Here is a 19,838-nt window from a genome sequence, read left to right as displayed (position 1 = left end):
ACTGTCCGGTGGATTCGTATGCCGAAAGAAATTTCCAGGTTTATTTATATTTTAGCACCGGCAAAACATTAGTGGCTATTAAGTCTTGAACTGAGAAGGTACCTATCAAAAAATATACAATTAAACAATTACTTGAGAAGCTGTATGGTTCGATACATCTTCAGAATAGAAGTTAGTTTGACTAATAAGAAATTTAAACAGACGTTCTCAGGTGATCAATAGTTTAAAATTTGAGTAATTTGTGAAATTGCTCAAATTTTAAACAAATCACAAATTCAGGTGATTTTGTAAAATTTTGTGTAATGTAAACAAAGTATTTCACTTTTTTAAATGCCTCCTTAGAATTTATTTTAGGTATAGATACAATACTTTTGAAAGACATTGTAAATCATTATAAGGATATAAAACAATTTCCTAACCGACCTGTAGTATTGTGCAGGCCTTTTGATTGATGACCAGAGAGGTCATTGATAGGCATATGGTAGAGAAAGTTGGAATAATTATTCAAACATGAGATGCATCAGAAGAAACCACTGTAATAAGCTCCACAGTGTATGTTGAACATGATGCCTTTTTATGTCACGAGCACCAAGGACAATTTTCTAACGGTTACTTACTAATCTCCGTCGAAAGAATTAAATTGATTGGACCTTGGTATCGCTGATAAACTACTATCTAAACAGAAATTAACGTTTTTCTAAGAAAATATGTGCTGTTTCGTCAAACTTTGAAATTTTTTATGGCTCAATCCATACCATTAAGAAAATGTGTATTGCTTTACAGATGACCACTGAAGCATGTTCTACGATAGTACGAGTATAGAAATGAAGAAGATTTTAGCTCCCGAACAAATAACCAAGACATTTAAGAGGATATGGATGACACTAAAGATAATTACGTATTGAATGAAACTTGCCTATCCACTTCGGAAAAACGAATGAAGATTTAAAGTCTTTTACATACTTAATAGGTTGAACCTTACCTATCGGAGTTAGCTACAATTACTATGGGTGAACAGTTGAGCCATTGCATGCAAGAATTGAGCACAAGTAAATACAAAGCTTCAGCACTAATTAATTTGTCCAGCAATCGCGAGAAATCCCATGTCTAAATTTACGTAAAATTGAATAATTGTCCATTACGCAGAGTCTGGAATTGCTAACCACACGAAGTTTTCAAATTGTCACTTAGGCTCATTTAACCTAAACAAGTTGGATATACTGGGATAAATATCAACTCATAATTTATTACTAGTCTCTACGCAAGAAAAGAAAGCTTAGTACTTTTAATTTGTTTGGTGATTCGTTTTTTTTACTATGATTATTATAATGTTTATTGTGATGTTTCGTTACGAAAACATGTTATTTAAACATATTTGTGCTATAAAATACCAAAATGCCTTTTTTTGATTAAAATTCTATATCAAACTTTCTACAAATAATTTCAGCCTTTAGAACTCAGGATGATTCGAAAAATGCAGACAGGTTCAGTTTAGAGTGTATAAAATTGAATAATCGTCAAGGAATAGGTAGATTAAAATTACAGCTTTTTTAATTGCAGGTGCTGGGACAGGTAAGATTTCAAAGGAAACGTGCTTCTTTATCTATTGACTTTATAGCCGTTCTGCCGTTTAAATGTTCTTTTTGGCGGGCGCATCTACGTCATCAGTCCATCTCAATTTGGGCCTACCCCGCCTCCTCTGTCCATGTCGGCAGCCTTTTGTTCTTTTACATTACGGGTTAGGTTGTTAATGTTCTTTTACATTACGGGTTAGGTGGTCCGTTGCCATTTTAATGAAATAATCATCCTATGACACCGGAGTCTGTCGTGTCTAATCCGTTGCACGACAGTGAAGCTATCGTACATTTCACAGAGCTCGTCATTGTATCAACTCCTCATTTGTCCTTACCCACATGCGGGGCCAAAAATTCTTCTGACAATCTTCCTCTCGAAGGCGGCTAAGAGGGTTTTATCAGCTTTGCTTAAAGCCCATGTCTCAAAGACGTTGGTGAGTACTGGAACTATGAATGTTTTATATAGTTTCAGTTTCGACCGTGACAGGTGACAGGTATTTTAAGTGAAGAAGTTTCCTCAGGCTGTAATATGACCGGTTGGCTGCCAACACCCTTGCGGATAGTTCAACTGGCTGTTGTTGTTGGTGCTGACTTTTGACCCAATATAGGTGAAGCTTTGAACGACTTTAAAAGTACGTTCACCTATCTGTTCATCGCCCGTGCGTAGATTCGTATTGGCATTTGTTAGTATGATCGCTGACGGTACCACTACCATTTTAGTTCTCGCCTAGTTTATCTCCAAACCTGAGGTTCTCTGCAGCCTGATCAACCCGTTTGTATGCTTCTGCTACATAGGAGACATGTTCACGATGGTCCTCGAGTTTTCCACTTATAAGTCTCGGATGGTTCTCTCTAGCGCCAGGTTGGAAAGGAGATAGGCAAGCTCATCGTCCTGGTACAAACCCTTGGTGATAGCAAAATGTTAAGTATTAGCATTTTTACAAGCCTGGTAAGCTTGTAAGCCGGGATTCCAAAAGATCGTCGCGTCAGAAAGTTTTACCCTGGCTATGCGATTATATGTGGCTTTGAAGTCTATGAAGAGTTGGAAAGAGTGCAGCTGTTGCTTCGCCATCTTCTCGAAGGTCATTGCGTTTTTTGTATCTTATCTGATAGTTTTTAACTATTTCTTCTACTACACAAGTGTTTCTTGCAAGATTAGGGAGAAGATCTTATAGGCGGATACCAAACACTGTGATGCCAAAACTGTACTGTTTTTGGAACGTTTAATACGTCTTGTTATCAGTTTAATTATGTTTTATCAGACTACTAACGATTGAACGTATGTATCCTCTGCCTGATTCACTTTAAGCTATAATTATTAGCATAAATATTTCGAGGAATATCTTTGGTACCTATTCAATTAAAGACACGGATAATTTTTCAATTCAACAAATTAGTTGTACCGAAGTTTGGTGGAAAAGAATATTGGATTAACGATAATTAATGGTGTATTTATTTCTCCAAGGGTATTTTGCAAATTTCAGTCATATGGCTCAACTTTTATATTTTTTTTATTTATTTTAATCATGAGAATCTCTGCTCTTGGGGAACGATGAAAAAGGAAGAAAAAAACAATCTGAAACCCAGAGGAATGGGCCACCCACAAACCAAATATGAGTTATTCCAAGTATGCGTAGGCAATGCAGCAACATCCTATTTTTTTGAAGAAATTTACACATGCCCTTGTGCATGGTCAATGATTAATAATTAAAGATACAGATAGAAAAAAAACCTCTGAAAAGAGCTAAGTGTTGCAAAATTTTAATAAAAGGCTTATTATTGTAGGCGGTTTTAACCCATCAACACAATTTAAGTTGGGCTAGTAAACATGTAAAGTATCTCCATTTATTTAGGCAAATATAACTCTTTTTATTTCGTTACGCGTAAAAGATATACCATATTTTGCGAGAATATTGCTACTCCCAAATAACATTAAATAATGATTTGGGAAAAAAAATTGATTTGCAAAACAGGTTTTGATTGTTAAAGTTCATTTCCAGATTCGTTTTATTTCATCTCGGTCGGTCGATGTTGAATCAAAAAATTACATTTTTTTTCATTCAGTGTTATGAAAGCTTTTGTTGATGTTAATAAAGATTGCCCATTCGTTCACATTTTACTACACCCAACTCCCACAAACAGGGTAAGTCATAAACTTACCTCATCTTTTGCTTCTTCACTATATTTCTTTCTGTTCTAATTTAACCTTCTAATCTCTGCAACTATCTCTAAATGTTTCCTTTACTTCAGTCTTGTATTCAAAATAAAATTTTAAAGAAAAAACTCAGTCGTTCCTCTCCGATTCACCCCTCCGTCCATCTTTTCCTCTGTATACTCTTTCTGTCTTTAGGTGTACCCTTTTTTCAAATTTATTTTTAACAGTATTATAATAATAAAAGTTTATATTTCAATGATTAGTTTTTACACGTACGATCGATACGATCGTACGATCGTTATGGAAAAGAACACAGGATGCAGTTTATTTAGCTTTCAGGTGTAAGGTTTGTGAAAATATGCTGAGCCCGTGGGTGACGACAGTGGTTTTAGGTGAAACTTTAAATGTAATGTGGGGTTAGTAGAAGTAACTCATGAATACTTAGTAATAACTCAACTACTACTTTAAATTAACTAACATACTAACATTAATGATATTAACGTAGCTTGTTCATGATTTTACAACGTTTTAGCATAACCTGAAGCCAGTGACGAAGGAGTATATGCAATTATCTCCCATATTAGGGAGGTATTTAACACTGTCGAAAAAAAAACTATACGATTAAATATAGCGCTAAAGACAATTTAGACCGTCAACATACTAATGGATAACGGTAGCACAAGAGTATAATGCTCCTACAAGTAATATTGTCAACATATTTTCCTAGATATTTCGCTACAAGTGACCATTTTTAACTGTATAATAGACTATCTGTCTTTGCCGCTTACCCTATCGCTCTCTTTTTATCTCTCTCTTTTTCTCTCTCTCTCTTTCTCTATACCTATCTTAGTCCCTCTTTTCATATCACTCTCTAACTAAACTTCGTAGCTAAGCTAAACTATATTGTATAAATTCTGCGATTATATTCGTTATTTACGCTACCAATACTTCCTTTTCTCCGTCTATTCTCAAAAAGATCTTCTAAATACCATTTCACCAGTTGCTCTCAGTCATGCATACAACAGTTACTGTTTATTTCTCCTTTCATTATATTCCTCACTTTTGCCCTTTTTGTATAATGTAAGAAAAAGCTGATGTACTCATGTACTCAACTAACTTGGTTGTTACTTATACCCTCCACGCAATAAGTTTATACGCCCGTTAGCGTTCTATTATTCTGTTATACCAAATATCGCTTTTACCACTACTTATACTCGGTCTACTTCTGCAGCTCTTTCCCGATATCCTATTTTCACTTCCTTGTCTTTTTCTGGTTTTCCTTGATCAGTACAACTGCGCAACTGTTTTCCATTCCCGCTATTTTGTATCTGTACACAATTCTACTCTTGCTTCTATACCCGTTAACGCAATTTTTTTTTAACCAATGGCACTCTTTTGAAGCCTTTTTGAGGCTGTTTGAACTGCATGTTCAACGCAAACATGTACGGAGAGTGCTGTTATAAACTTCAATCAGTCAATCAATCAGAATCAGTAATAACTATCACTTTTAATATTTAGTGAATATTTTAGATGGCAATCATTGCCAAGAAGTTGTGAAGAAAATATCTCTTAAAAATTGCAACGACCCCAGGACAATAAAGAAGAATCGAGAGGATAAACGATTTATTGTATAAAATAAAATAAGCAAATACGCCTAATTTAAAAAAAAATTTCATCGCTTGTATTTTCTAGCGTTAGATATTGCGGAATGAATTCAACAAGATTTTTTAGATTCATATGTCACACATTCTGGTCCCGTAAATAATCAACGGTTTGTTTAAAAAAATAACGTTTAAAAATTGAACAATCACAATGGGGTAGTAGTATTTTTGTCATAGCTATCTGCTATATCCAGCTATTCATTTAGGACAATAGCTATGAGAAAACAAAACCGTTTGGTTTATTATCTCAGAGCAAAGAAGCACTTGTGAAAGTAAGCTTTGATGCTTTGAAGTGAAATACTTTTTTTACCACAAAAATAAATTAAAATAGCGCTTTTAACAACGATGACGTAAGTAACGAAGATGAGTATACACAGAGTTAAAAGTATGTTATTATGGCTGTAATTTTTGTTGACAATGTTAAACGGAAAAATGTCATCAACAATTGCCGGAAACTTTTGAAAGTGTTGTATGGTTTGGACAATGGAGGAGCCGATACAACGACGAGCTCTACGAACTGTACGATAGCCTTACTGTCGTGCAGCGAATTAGACTCGCCAGGCTCCGGTGGGCTGGTCATGTCATTAGAATGGCACCGGACGACCCAGCCCGTAAAGTCCTTTTAAGCTGCCCACATGAACAGAGGAGGCGTGATAGGCCCAAACTGAGATGGAGTGATGGTGTGGATGCGTCCGCCAAAAAGGCCCGCGAATTAGACGATTGGCAGATGACGGAGCTCGACAGTGAGCGGTTCCGGTTTCTCTTGGAGCAAGCCAAGACCAAGCGGTTGTACCGCCTGATAAGTAAGTATGGTTTATGGTACTTCATGTACATTTTACCTTTTCATGGCTTTGCTATATTTTACCCTTTCATTGATTTCTAATACATTACATATTACTGACCAAATCACATAAAAAAATGATGATGAATATTTCGTAGAGCTCCATACCCGGAATGCTAGCAGCTGTATAATGTTTTGGTGGCAAAGTTGAGTTACCCCAGCTACACACATCTCAGTATTTGGAAAAATGTACTGTAGGACATGTTTTTTTTGTGTATTTATTTTTGTAACTAGTGCGTTTAAAATTTATGTTTCAACACTGATTTACTAGAGACATTCAAAAATATTAAAACAGTTGTTTCAGCAATAATTAACAGTTGCCAGAAGTCTCTGCTTGACGCAGCACTTAATATTCTGATGCCATGATTTATACAGGTTAGGGCTACTAAATCAATAAAACCAGCGAGGTTATAATTAAGAAAATATATTTAGACATAAACTATATTTTGCTAACTAGAAAAGAAGAAACTGTCGTTCTTTTGGAATGTGTGTGTGAAAATGATTATCATTGAAACATTGCTAATGTTTAATGCTCATGCTAATGTACATTCGGTAGCATTATGGATGCTAATAAACTTACGTACCAAGTTCTAAGTGTGAATTAAAATTAAAACTCAAGGATTAGGATGGCAAATAGTTAAATATGCACAAGCAGACCCTCTGGATGTCCAACTCTCAAAGTCATCTTAAATACGCAATACGTATTTGCAATACGTACGACGATAGCCGTATTATCGTTGAAAAAACATTACATGCTCTACATCTAATAATTGCAATTTATTCCTGACTTCCCCGCTGTGATACGCCGCTTAGGAATAAAAGGAAGATGAAATTTTACTTGGTATTGTAAAAGTAAAATAAAGAAGAATGGTTCTTACCATGCCCAGTTCAAGTTTTGAATGGCTGAATGGATATGTTGAAACTGCATTTGTTTTTTGTCGTTACTATGTTTTCGTTTGCGAAATCATGCTGCAGCCATGTATGTTGCAGGAGATTTTTGATGTAATACTGGCATTATTTTTTGCGCGTGGGTTAAAAACATTTAATAACTAGCGAGTCACATCAACGTACAAATGGTAATCTCAGTCATTTTGCAAAATACAACGAAGCCATATTTTCATATCAGTTTCACGGGCTCGATTCTCAATTTGTTCATTGGACATACATGGGCGACGAAAAGAATGGAAAGTAGATAGCTCTTTGTGTCATGCATATGATGCTCATTGAATCATTCGTTAAAATAAAAACAAAGAAAAAGCCACACTAAACATACAAACTGACTACAACATTTAAGGCTGTGTCTATCTTCGCGCGCTTGGGCTACATCATTGAAAGCTCATTTGCACATTCTTTCTTGAAAATCTATTTACATTGAAAAGTCCGATTTTAAGTGATTGAACAAGTTTTGAGATATTTTTTACTAGGTAATCGATGAAACGAGCTTGCTGTAGGCCGTTGATATGATAAACTGGAATTTTAATTCAATTCATAATGAAATCAAATCCTATTATAAAGTTGGAGAATTCGATAGCCGAAGCGTTAACAGCACAAACACGCGATGGATTCGCGTTCTACTTTCGACAGAGCACCCCCGTACGCAAAAATGGACTATATTCAGCTTCATGGACACATGAACATGAAACAAAGCAGTCCCTAATTGATAAGGATTGTATGTGAGATGATGTGGATAAAGAAAGAAGAAAGGTGTGGTTAACATTAAAAACAGAAAAATTGAACTGATAAAAATACAAGAAATACGCAGTTTGAGCTTTACCATTATATGAGCTTTATCAACATGCTTTCAAAGTTTTTTTGTGCCCTTAAAATAACAATTGAACGAAAATATGATTGACGACATTTGCTTGTTTCATTTTATTTATCACAGTCTAAACTTTGAACAAAACACAATTCAGCAACAGCTTTGAACATTTTTACGAATGTAGATGAACATTGAGTACATAAAACCACACTGGTTCGATCCGTTTACTATTTCATTTTTACATCGCCGATGTCGCTGGTAAACGTCAAGCTCATTTTCCTTCTCTCTGTGGCGATGGCAAAAGTGCCATCGTGGAATGTGGATAAAATTACCATCGTTTGCGTACAAATCAGATGATATCGAAACTCTTTCGTTCCATTTAAGCTCCGGATTATGGTTCTACTTCTTTCGTCGTAAAGGTACATTTAACTACAGAAAAACATTTTGTATCGAATTTCCAACGCCTTTTCATCATTTTGCAGAATAATTTGCACATTAAATGCACATGCACATCCGTGTGCCTGTGTACAATATTTGGCGTTTTTGATACAGTTTTTTTCTTCTGTGTATATTGTAAGTCATATTGATATAATGTGTGCAAAACAGAATTATTACATTTATTTTCAATAGTCAACTTATGGTCTCATTTATTGTTGGCAATAGCCAGCCGAATTTGATCACTGGTCGGTGGAAATACGTATGTAGGCTCGATTTCGTTGAAATCTATATAAATTTTTTTGTGCGGTTGCATGTGCTTGGATATTTGTTTAAATGATGGTCGTTCGTTGGGATCTTCCCGCCAGCATTGCAACATCAGCTCATACACCTCCGTGGTACAATTTTCCGGGCGCTCAAGACGCTTTCCTTCCTGAAGAAAGGCAAATAGCTCATGGTTGCTCACAGAAGGGTAGGGATAGCCACCTTGGGGGAAAGCAAATTGATTTATTAACGTGTATTAAATGAGTTTTCATATTTTGAGCGCTATTAATAGATAATTGCTTTTAATAGAAGCATAAAAAATAGGCAAACAAAAACAAAACAACCTAAATCAAGTTAAAATAATTTCAATGGCATAATAAAATATAGTGAATCGAGAAACTGATTTGATTTCTCATTAAACTGTGCATCTCTAAAAGTGTCAGTTATAAAAATATGAATATTTCCAACTAACTTTTCTCATGACGACGTTGTGTTTTTCCTTCTCTAATTTATCAAATTAACTATTGTCGAGTAAAAGCATTGAGCCTTATTGGTTGGTGTCGAATGGATATTATTGCCAAATTAGATTTTTCAAAAGTAATCGTTACAGCAAAATTATTATCGCTTAAAATTATGTAGCGGTGATAATCAATAAATACGTTGCTGAATGATTGTTAATGAATTAAACAGAAAAATGAAATGAAAAGTTCTTTTCGTTTCGTTTCTTTTTCAGAGTACAGGAGAAAGCATTTCTTTTCCAAAGAATTTTCGTTTCATAGGTGTCTTTTAACGTTAACACGATTTCTAAGCTCGTTTTCATGAAATTTCCTTGTCAGGTCATTGCAGTGTTCGGTTCGATTTGATTTGCTAAGTTGGGTTTTTCATCGAAGGGCGTTCTTAGCGGTATGGTTATTTGTTGTCAATAAAAACGAATTCATAGGAATTAACTGTGTTGTTCTATCGCAAGTGTTTATCCGCAACTTATGAAAAATATAGGATTGTTTTTGAAAACTCTAGTGGAAACAATTGATTATTCTACAATGTGCGATATATTGTTATTTTTAATTGTCATTTCCATCGCAAATAAAAAGCAATTCTTTGAACGTTGTTGAACATCTTATTCGTGATTGTTTTCGTTTTTAGTACACCCTATTAAAAAGTGTGCTAGTTTTGATTTTGAAAGCATACATGCAGAGCAACATACCTAGAGTGCCAATTTCCCACAGCACAATTCCAAAAGCCCACACGTCACTCTTGTTGGAGTACAGATTATCGCGCATCGCCTCGACAGACAGCCAGCGAAGTGGAACCTGGTAGCAGAAAACGACACAACCGGAAACAAAACGATAAGGAACGGTGACACCGGCAGTCAAAGTTAAAGTGAACATTAGAAGACAATGAAACGCTAATATCAATTGCCGACAGATGGCTGGCATTTGGATTGATTTCACTATTAGATCAAAGCATGAAAGCTATACCTTTTTGTTCCTCGTGTTAACGTAGATACCGGTGCGTGATAACCCGAAATCCGAAATCTTTAGCGTTTTCCGTTCGTCGATGAGGATGTTGCGGGCGGCTAAATCCCTGCGAGGATTTGAAATAGTTGAAGAAAATCGGACGACAACAGACAGTTACAAAAGCAAATTCAGGTAAAGATACAAAGTGTCTCTGCTGAAAGTTCGTCCTGCTCACCTGTGCGTTATCTGCAGCTCTTCTAAATGTTCCATTCCACAGGCTATTTGTTTTGCAAAGTTGTGCAGTTCGTTGTGATCTAGTACATATTCTAGGGAACAGTTGCCGAGTGCTGAGTTGCTATCTTCATCACCGATTGTACCACTAAGTATGGTGTAGGTAGCTGCAAATGAACAAAATTAAATTTGATTAGCGCAGTCTAACGTCTTATACCTAGTGATGGGATTAGATTGAACAATGTCCATTAACTCCTGAAGTAGAACTGAAATATTGACAATATGAAATATATATGTCATGCTACTTAATGCTTGAAATATTGTGCTTTTATTGTATGTAATAAAATTAATACAATAAGTGTGACTTGCGAAAAATTGTAAAAAAATTACAGCCACTATTATGCAAATATGCATACGTTGCACAATAACTTACTTTCAGTTACTGATGGTCGAGTCGCGGTGTCCGTTTGAGTTATATATGACGCATCAGAAGTAGAACTGCTGTAAAAAGATAGATTATTGTGCAAAACTATCACGAGCACCAAAGACAATGATTTGTTACGCTTACGAGGTATGTAAAAGATCCAGATATTTCACCATAGGACTAAAGATATTTGTTCCGGCTGCGGTATTCTCCGACTGTGTACCGGCCGTATCCAGCTGATGGACTTTGGCCAGATGTTTTGCTCTAATTTTGCGCAAATACTCCAACTGTGAAACACATCAAAGTGAAATATCGAGAATTAGTAACGTTTTCGGTTGCTAAATCGCGCTAAGATCGAGCTATACCAAATCACCACAGCCCACGTATTCCATTATCATCGTTAAAGGTTCCTTGATTGTGCAGCATCCCAGCAGAACGACGATGTTGGGATGTTTCCCTACCTTTTTCATCATCGTAATTTCATCCAGAAACTCGTCGAACTCATCACTGGACGAACATTCTGTACATGAAAGATAACACATTGAAACTTTTGGAGAAGTACGTCCCATGTCAAATAGTTGGAGAAACAACTTTATTTATATCGATATATGAATACGTACTCCTGCATATAGGTTATTTCTAAACATATTGTACCGCGTTATGTTTTACCGTAAATATATCGATGCAATGAAAAGTCAAACAAATTTTGCTGCCAAAACTGCCCTGCTTATCAGTTTTGTTTGCTGGAATGCTGTTTATCTGAGTATTTGACTTACTTTTGAGCTGTTTGATTGCGACAATCTTAGGTCCACTGAAACCAGGTAGTTTTACCGCACTTGCCATAAAAACGCGCCCAAATGCTCCTTTTCCAATCTCTCGGCCAATACGTAGACATGAGTGAGGAATTTCTAAGTAATCGGCATCTCCCCGGGCGCGAGCGTTCTGCGAAAATCAACAAAAATTATTGCATGGATGTGAAATACTTATCGTAATTGAGATCATGTTGACGATCATTGTGTAATGTGTTCTCGCTTAAAAGGCGTGACACTATGCTTTTGTACGAATCGACAATATGTTGTGTAAGCTACTATATTATCATTGTATACAAAAACATATGGCAGAGTAGTTATATATTTTGTGTACAATTGAACATTGTGTGTGTTGAACAATTTTGAAGAGTTAATTGCAGCATAATAATAAATGCAGGTTTTTGTTTATGTTGTGCGTAAGCGATTAACATCTAGCATATATATTTACATTCCATCCTCTATGTTTTATTATTACACGCACATAATTAATTTGCTGATGCAATTAAATAAATGTAATATTTTATACATTCAGTATAGATTTTCGTCATGACATTCAATCGTAAGAGTTTTAATGATAAAGAACCATTGAAACAAAATCTTTGAATAAATATTATTAGCAAGTTATTTTGTTTGCTTTGAAAGATCTTAAATACTTACCAATATATCCATATCTATGTACAATCTATTTTCTTCCATCGCTATTTGTGGGTGATGATCGCTATATGGAAAAGATTTTCAAACGGTGTCAATAATTGGATTGGATCATTTGCATACTCATGTATTTCATCCATTAGTTACCTCGACCGTACGTAGACTTCTCTCCAATTATTTGCTTTCCATCGCATTGTTGATCGGCGTTTAACATACACGAATAAACTACCTCCAACCGCGATAATAATAAAAATCAAGAATAAAACTATTAAAACCGGCAGCTGAAAATAGGAAAGTTTTCATTAAAGCTATCATAGCATATAAATCGGTGATTATAATCACAAAATAAATGGCAGAGGTTATAAAACATACAAAAAACATGAAATTTCAGGAGCTTAACAGTAAAATGGATTCAATTTTAGCGATAAGAAAGTGTGTTTCAAAATTGAAAGAAAAGAAAAAGTCAATAAAATTAGTAGCAATTTTTAACTCACCAAAATAGGCTTGGATGCATGGTACTGTACTACGAATGCAAAAAAGTTATTTTTTAAGTTTAAAAACCAGCTATGCACTTACTTGTAATAATCAACTTACATTTGTAAGAAGGCATGTGTCGTTGACAATGATTGCTACTATCAATAAACGTGGATACGAGCAATAAACCGCTGCTCTGGTTTAGTGGCAAATCATTCAAAAAAAAGGTATATGTGTTTGATGTCCTGGGGTCTGTCGTAGCAGAGCAAAGTAGAGCACCAGATGATTCTAAAGTTATACTATAAAAAGTTGATTAAGATAGCTAGATCTATAACACATTATTATATGCTTTAATACATACGCTAACTGTAAAGCGATATTGCCGGATGAAAACCTCTGTTGTTCAATGTACGATTTTAATGAATACCACGTAACTACGATTTGGTCCCTTTCGCATTTCGCATTTAGCAGTAAATCAGGAAAGTTGTTCAAGCGATCACAATTGCAGTGGGTACCGTCAATGCAATTAGCTGTGAGTACAGAATGTGTAAAAGAGTTTCTCTAATTAATTGATCTAGTTGATAATAATGATTGTGCTGTTCAACATGGATCTAATGAAAACAAAACTATGATTTTAAACATTTTTTACAAAGTATTTTGTTGAGTATAAAAATAAACACTTTGGACGAAAGAAACATGTGAATTGGCATTTTGAATATATTGAAGTCAAATACTCTCACCATTTGAAAAAGCACCTACATCGGTTTTAGGTATCACATTTCATACCAATCATGAAAGAAATATTATTGTGAATTGTTTGAATGATGTCATACACGAGCTACTTGGCAACGACAGGTAACGCAGGGTATTTGGTTATTGATTTTAGATTATTGATACATTTTTAGAAAATCATTCGAGATATTTATTAACTATTCACAGTAATCATATTGAAAGAATTTCAGAGCAAAATGAGTAAAATAATTATTGTATACCATTTGAATAGAGATTTTAAAAATTATAGTTCAATAAAAATAATAATAATAATTCGCTTATTTGAAAATATTGCACTAGCGACCGGGCGTCTCCATCAATACTTTGTGTTCCAAGGAAATAGGTGAAATCATATTCCTGCGAAGAACTTGTAAAATTTCTGTATCTTTCGCAAATGTAAATATTGAAAAAAAAAATGTAAAAACACAAGAGAACTTTAAAAAACACTCTTTGATCCAATACATACCTTTATTTTCACGCGTTGTATTGAATTGCTGAAATATTGTAAGGAAAATTGATCTCAGTAGCTTCATATCGTAGTTTGAATCACATCATGTTTTACCTTCCGGTCTGGTTCAGGTAGTATCACTAGGTCAGGGTGTATCCGGCGAGAAAATTTTGATAAACAAACGAACATGATTACAATGTGCAGGGCAGCAACTTATCGGTTAACTTGTTTACCTCGTAATGGCTTCGCAGCACGTTCACATTCCCTCGTATCTATCACTTTTAATTGCACCACAAAGATGAATTTGTTACCAGCGAATTGGTTAATATCGAAACTAAATGATCCAGCTTCAAATGGACGAATCAATTCCTTTATGCTAGAATGTTGGCCGCCCCATGCAAGCTCATTGTTCGTACCCCGTCGGACGCTGGAACAAGTAATGAGCAATTTACAGGTAATAACGAATCATCAACGAATCATAAATGCTTCAGGCAACCAGCTGCCATCATACCCAATATAGATAGATACGGGGTTCACGTGCTCTGGTAGGTCTGTCAAATTGTACGGGCCAAGCTTCCAAGAGACGATTAGTTCATTGCTAGTTTGGTTGATAACAGCAGAAGTGTCCACGAGAGGTGGTAGATATTGCGCGTAATGGCACGAGCATAACTGATCCACACAGTCAGGTATTGCGACAATTTGGCGTACGCGAAACGTAAAGTTGATAGTCTCTACTTGTACAGAATATGTACAGAGTTGTTGGATCGAACATGCGTGTTTTGAAATGCCGGTAGTATCGGAAGGCAAGACAACGTCCGTGATATTCTGCAAATAAGCAATACTCAACGTTATTAAGGGAGAAACGATATTTTTTTAAAATTTTACAGTGTGTTTTGATCAAATGTGTTAAAGAGAAAATATTTGTTTGAAACTAAGAAATACAGAAACATTGCTTATAAAAAACAATAGTTGCATCGTATGTAACGGAATGATTTTTGCCCTCTTGCCGTATTGGCAAAGAAATGTTTATTGATCTGGATATTTACGGCTAGTGGAACAAAAGCATCATTCAGTTATGAAAAACAGAAGCTCCATCATTCTAGTTATTCAGAGAAACGTAAAGATAAAAGGCGATTGCTACAAGCACCGGTAGGCGCGGGATTAAAATCACAAGTGACACCTACACAATGAACAAAGTTGCTCGTACAGCTCCAGTGAGTAAAACGTAATGAAATAGTTCTCAATTAATTGTCTTCATTGACGTTATTTGGTACAATTGTATTTTAAGTACAAGCAAAGGCATACTAAGAATTTACATAGCTTTTTGAAATACCTGCATGAAAAAATAGCATTCCACGAAAGCTGCATATGGCCTATACAGATTTAATTGAAAGAAACAAGTGAGCTTACCGAGCCATCAACGATTGGTGCGCATTTAATATGTTTCAGGTTTTCGAAAGGACTTTCCTTAAGTGGGCATGAATCGGAGTCAATATGCTCTATGGTAACCAAGAATTGAGTATCATTTGGCAAGGACGTATTCCATCTGACATGTAGCTTTACGGTGCGATCACTTCGAACTGGTGTTACTATTAGTCCTGTTGTCGTAGTACGAAAATAAACACTAAATTATACGTATTGTCATTCGATACAATGCTTCACAACTTGCTCACCATGTATGTCATCTTCAGCCCTGGCCTGTAATATTAATAGTGAAACAACAACAAAAGTTACAAGATTCGTTGAAAAAGCATATAAATAATGTTACCTTTCTTTTGTCCAACACCGTGAAGACTATCAGGAAATATATAATAGCTTTTCTAAAAAGCTCCATTGGAATACCATTTTAAATTGATAGTGTTACCATTTTGGTGAGTTTTCAGGAAGATGCTTGAAAAATTCGCATTATTCGAGTAATGGCTCCTAATTTATCAGAGTCATCACATATTCTAAGCGATGTAAAACGAAAAATCAATCAATCAAATATATGTTAGATCTTATTAACTTAAAATTACTCGATTTTGCAAACGAAAATCATTTAACAAAATTGGAAAGTACTCATAATGCATTATGAATCAATTGATAAAAAAATTATTTTTAACGACGATAAGTTTCTTTGTAAATTCTATCATTTTTGAACCTTAAATCGCCTTATAATTTATTCTAACTTCGTTTCAAAGTCAAATGATTTGATGAAATGCACTCGATGAAATGTACTAGATCATTAAAAACTGGCAAAAGTATACATACTATGTAAATGTTGTGCGAGAAGCCTTATCTGTTGATTATCAATTAATAGGTGATTTATTTAAGTCGTGGAAGCGTAAATGATATGGCGTATGTTCTTGTAACTATTTTTTTTTAATTTTCACTGTCAATACAGGTTCCACGACGAACGGAGCACATTCTAGGACTAATATGATTGCTTTGCGACGGCGGTTAAATGTGTCCTTTGGTGATCAATAAAATAAATGTCTTTCGCTCTTTGTACAAATATTTAATTAAGCTTAATGAAATCGACTGTCCCTTCGAGTGTGGTGTGCAAATAAACAAAATGACTGTAGCTAATTTCCAGCACCTACTCAAGGTCGTTACAAAATGAAACAATGAAAATTCAACACTAGCAGTGTATTATGTCTACTTTTTAGCAGATAATGTAATTGTGGCTTCGCTTAATACTTATTTGAATAAATTACTGTTACATATGTTACATATGTTTTAAATTGCTGGATGCATCTAACTAACGTTTCGGCTTAGATTCATAATTAAACCTTTGAGTATGCACGGGTGTCCTACACATCTATAAAAAAGCATGTCTCAAGTGTGGGGTTTTAGATAAGCAAATGTATAAAAATATTTTGTATAACTAGATGTAAAATCAAAATGACTGAAAATAAATGAATAAATCATTTTTGATCAGATCTAGATCATTTGCAAATTTTTTTATTTAAAAGAAATATAGGCATTGAAAAATATATACGGACGTTATCAAACTTATTTTGAACGGAATATTAAACTTCAATTTCACAGGGAATTATCAATAAAAGGTATACGTGAAAGAACTTTTTTATCAAGTAGGCGATTATCATGATTATCTCTAGGTATTTTACCACTCCGTGGAATTCTATCAAAGCGATAATCCGAGTTTCAAATACAGATTTTAGTGCAATATTTTTTGATAAAAATAGAACTCATTCTTGGAAACTTGGATGTTATAATATCATGGATACAAGTTGACTAACTAGTTGTACTTTTTTATTATTTGGTTTTCTTTTAATTTGCTTCATTCTCTCCTATGTCAGCTCCTTTCAGCCGTTTTATCGTAGGCTACGTGTTACAGCTACAGTAGTTGTACAATTTTTAGAAAATGATAATCAGTACCGAAATGTGGAATATATCGAACATATCAAAGTTTGTTGATGCTTTTCGTGGAGGATACATTTTTACTCTTGACTTCATATGAAGCTTTCAGATTTGTGCTAAATTGCCAAAACAAGATTTTTATTCACTTAGAGAGCCTTACCTCCATCAACTCCAACATGCAAAACATGAAAGTCCTTAGAGCTGTTTTTGTGGAATGCAAGCGCAGAAAGTACTTGGAGATTAGGACTTAACATAAATCGAATGTTTTATTCTGAAGATTTTAAGCAGAAACGATTTCCAGCATGTAACCACAATATGTGGCTGAAGAACGACACGTTTAGCGATCATCACGGTTCGTGACCTGCCAAAGGGTGCCACACATTCCTTGGGCGTCTAACGAATTGTCACAAGATATCACCACAATCTTATCACCGTTTCACGACGCCAATTCCGATTGTTGGCATTATCAGTAAACAACTTCGTGGTGGTTATTTCTGATGTGCGCCAAAGCTGAAACGCTTTCAAGCAGCGGTTCCCCCATGTGGGAGATTTTCCTGCTGTGCTATGCTTTCGGTCGTTGTTTTACGCACATCAATTAAAGTCGAGCCGTGCACGAATACTTGCTATCGTAATATATTGCTTCTCTCCTGCAAATTCCTCTTCGTGCACAACTTTGTAGCTTTCGTTAGCCACGCATACGTGCATTGGGGAGCTATGCTGTAGTATTCCCTTTGCACTACTTGCTTTATAAATAGTACTACTGGGCTATGCACAAGCACATTCTAGGTGGCTAACTTCAAGCGAACGTTGGGCTTTCTTTGCACTAAAATCACTATTTGCAAATTAGTTCACACTCGGTTCTTCGGGCATCATCTGAACGTTGCAGTCAGCACGTCACGACAAACATTCCGCTTCACGTCACTAGTCACGGGCTATGTTCTAAGCACTCGTAAGGAGAAGGGGCTGGAACAAACACGGTATCAATTTATCATTTTCAGCGTGAACAGGCATGGTTGCAAAACACGTTGGCATGACACTCCCGCCACTAAACACGCAGATAAGATACGCACTACCGCGGTCAAGCGCAAGCAAACATGATCTACTGTCCAGGTTCGAACCGCGCGAGGATAGCATCCACCAGGAACCAATGCCACCATGCAACTGGTGGTGTTCCGGAGCGACCGAATTGAAAGCACCCGACGACGTACCCGAGAGTTTCGGTGCGATCCGAATGATGTTCTCTCGCGATTCCTTATCGGCGGTCTTCTCTAGGATACCCAGCACCGGTTGTTCTCCGCCCATGGCAGTGTTTACGGGGCCGTTGTGTACTGTCCACCGGCCGTGGAGTTCCAGCTTGAATAACCTCGCACCCTGCCGAGGGAAAGGAATGCGTAAATAAACACGCAAACGATGGGCGAAGGTGCGATTTTCATCAAGTGCCGGCTAGCGTATTTCCTTGACCTCTCATACTCACCGTCTGGCGAATGGGGCTTGGTCACAGTAAAGCTCCAGCATGGTGCGCTCATCATCGGGACGAGTTTTCATCGTTTGTTTGCTATCGTTTGATAAATCAAATATCTTAAAGATATGCCGGCACTATTATTGGTTCTCGATCTCGATTGATCTGGCTCTTACCAAATGTCATTCTCTAGCCATGAAATATCAGCAAAACGAAGCTGTTACTTGTCCCGCGTACCTTTGTTGTGTTATTGCGTTATTATTCGTTGTCTCAATATTTTTACGCATCAATTGTTATCATATAAGCATTGTGTTATAAGTTGTTATGTGTGAATTGTTCATTTATTCATTTCATTTACTCAGGAACCGTTTACAATTATAACAAACAATTTTTGATGTAATCAAAATAAACATTTATGTTTTTAGATACCAAACATATGACATCGTCCACATATCCATAGTAAGACTAGACAGATAGTGATTAGAAGTTAGTGGGTTTTAAAATCCAGTCCAACGATGACCATTAACACTGGGCGTCAACGGACAAGAAAAAATTTGAAAAGCAAACCCATCCTACCTAAACCAACTGTACCAATCCGATTATGTGCTGACCTACCGTAAATTCTCATCTTTGCGGAAAGGATGAGATTTCTAGGTAAATATTTATGTTTCTATCGAGAAATCTAAGAAAGAAAGCCAGTTTCTCTACTAAAATGACGTGGCTGTTTTGTACTGGTGTTGGATTAATAACCGGACGCACGAAAATCAGTAGCCGTTCGGCTAGACAAATATGTTGAAACACTAAAATACGTATCCGCATTAGTAATGAAATGATTGTTTATGTTTACTACTGCTCAATCGATCATTACTGGCGTTTGTTAATCTTTAGCAAACATGCTGATCATTCTATTTCAGTCGTGAAACGGAAGGCATATGGCAGCTGGTGTATCCGCGAGAGCAAACAGACGCAAATTGCTCATGCACTTCACTCAATCATGGCTTTCAGTGGTATTAGTAAAATTACATAGAATGCATTGAGCCTTGATTTCATTTTGTTCGATCA

At 35.8% G+C, this 19,838-nt stretch overlaps 1 protein-coding gene across 1 annotated transcript; it reads right to left on the bottom strand.

The window, feature by feature from the left end:
• Positions 1-8,149: 8,149 nt before the first annotated feature.
• LOC128723566 (vascular endothelial growth factor receptor 1) lies at positions 8,150-15,788 on the bottom strand. The gene is made up of 20 exons (XM_053817321.1): positions 15,723-15,788; positions 15,628-15,652; positions 15,353-15,552; positions 14,466-14,779; positions 14,188-14,381; positions 14,069-14,094; positions 13,973-14,000; positions 13,097-13,265; positions 12,856-13,034; positions 12,756-12,784; positions 12,409-12,542; positions 12,268-12,328; positions 11,578-11,743; positions 11,167-11,321; positions 10,946-11,088; positions 10,811-10,878; positions 10,382-10,544; positions 10,168-10,273; positions 9,894-9,999; positions 8,150-8,911 (listed from the first exon to the last, which is right to left on the bottom strand). The coding sequence occupies exons 1-20, from the start codon at positions 15,786-15,788 to the stop codon at positions 8,634-8,636; spliced, it is 2,610 nt and encodes an 869-aa protein (XP_053673296.1). The 3' UTR covers positions 8,150-8,633.
• Positions 15,789-19,838: the final 4,050 nt, after the last annotated feature.

The sequence above is a fragment of the Anopheles nili genome, chromosome 3 (assembly GCF_943737925.1).
Source record: "Anopheles nili chromosome 3, idAnoNiliSN_F5_01, whole genome shotgun sequence".
Taxonomy (NCBI): Eukaryota; Metazoa; Arthropoda; class Insecta; order Diptera; family Culicidae; genus Anopheles; species Anopheles nili.
This window is presented reverse-complemented; position numbering and strand designations above follow the sequence as displayed.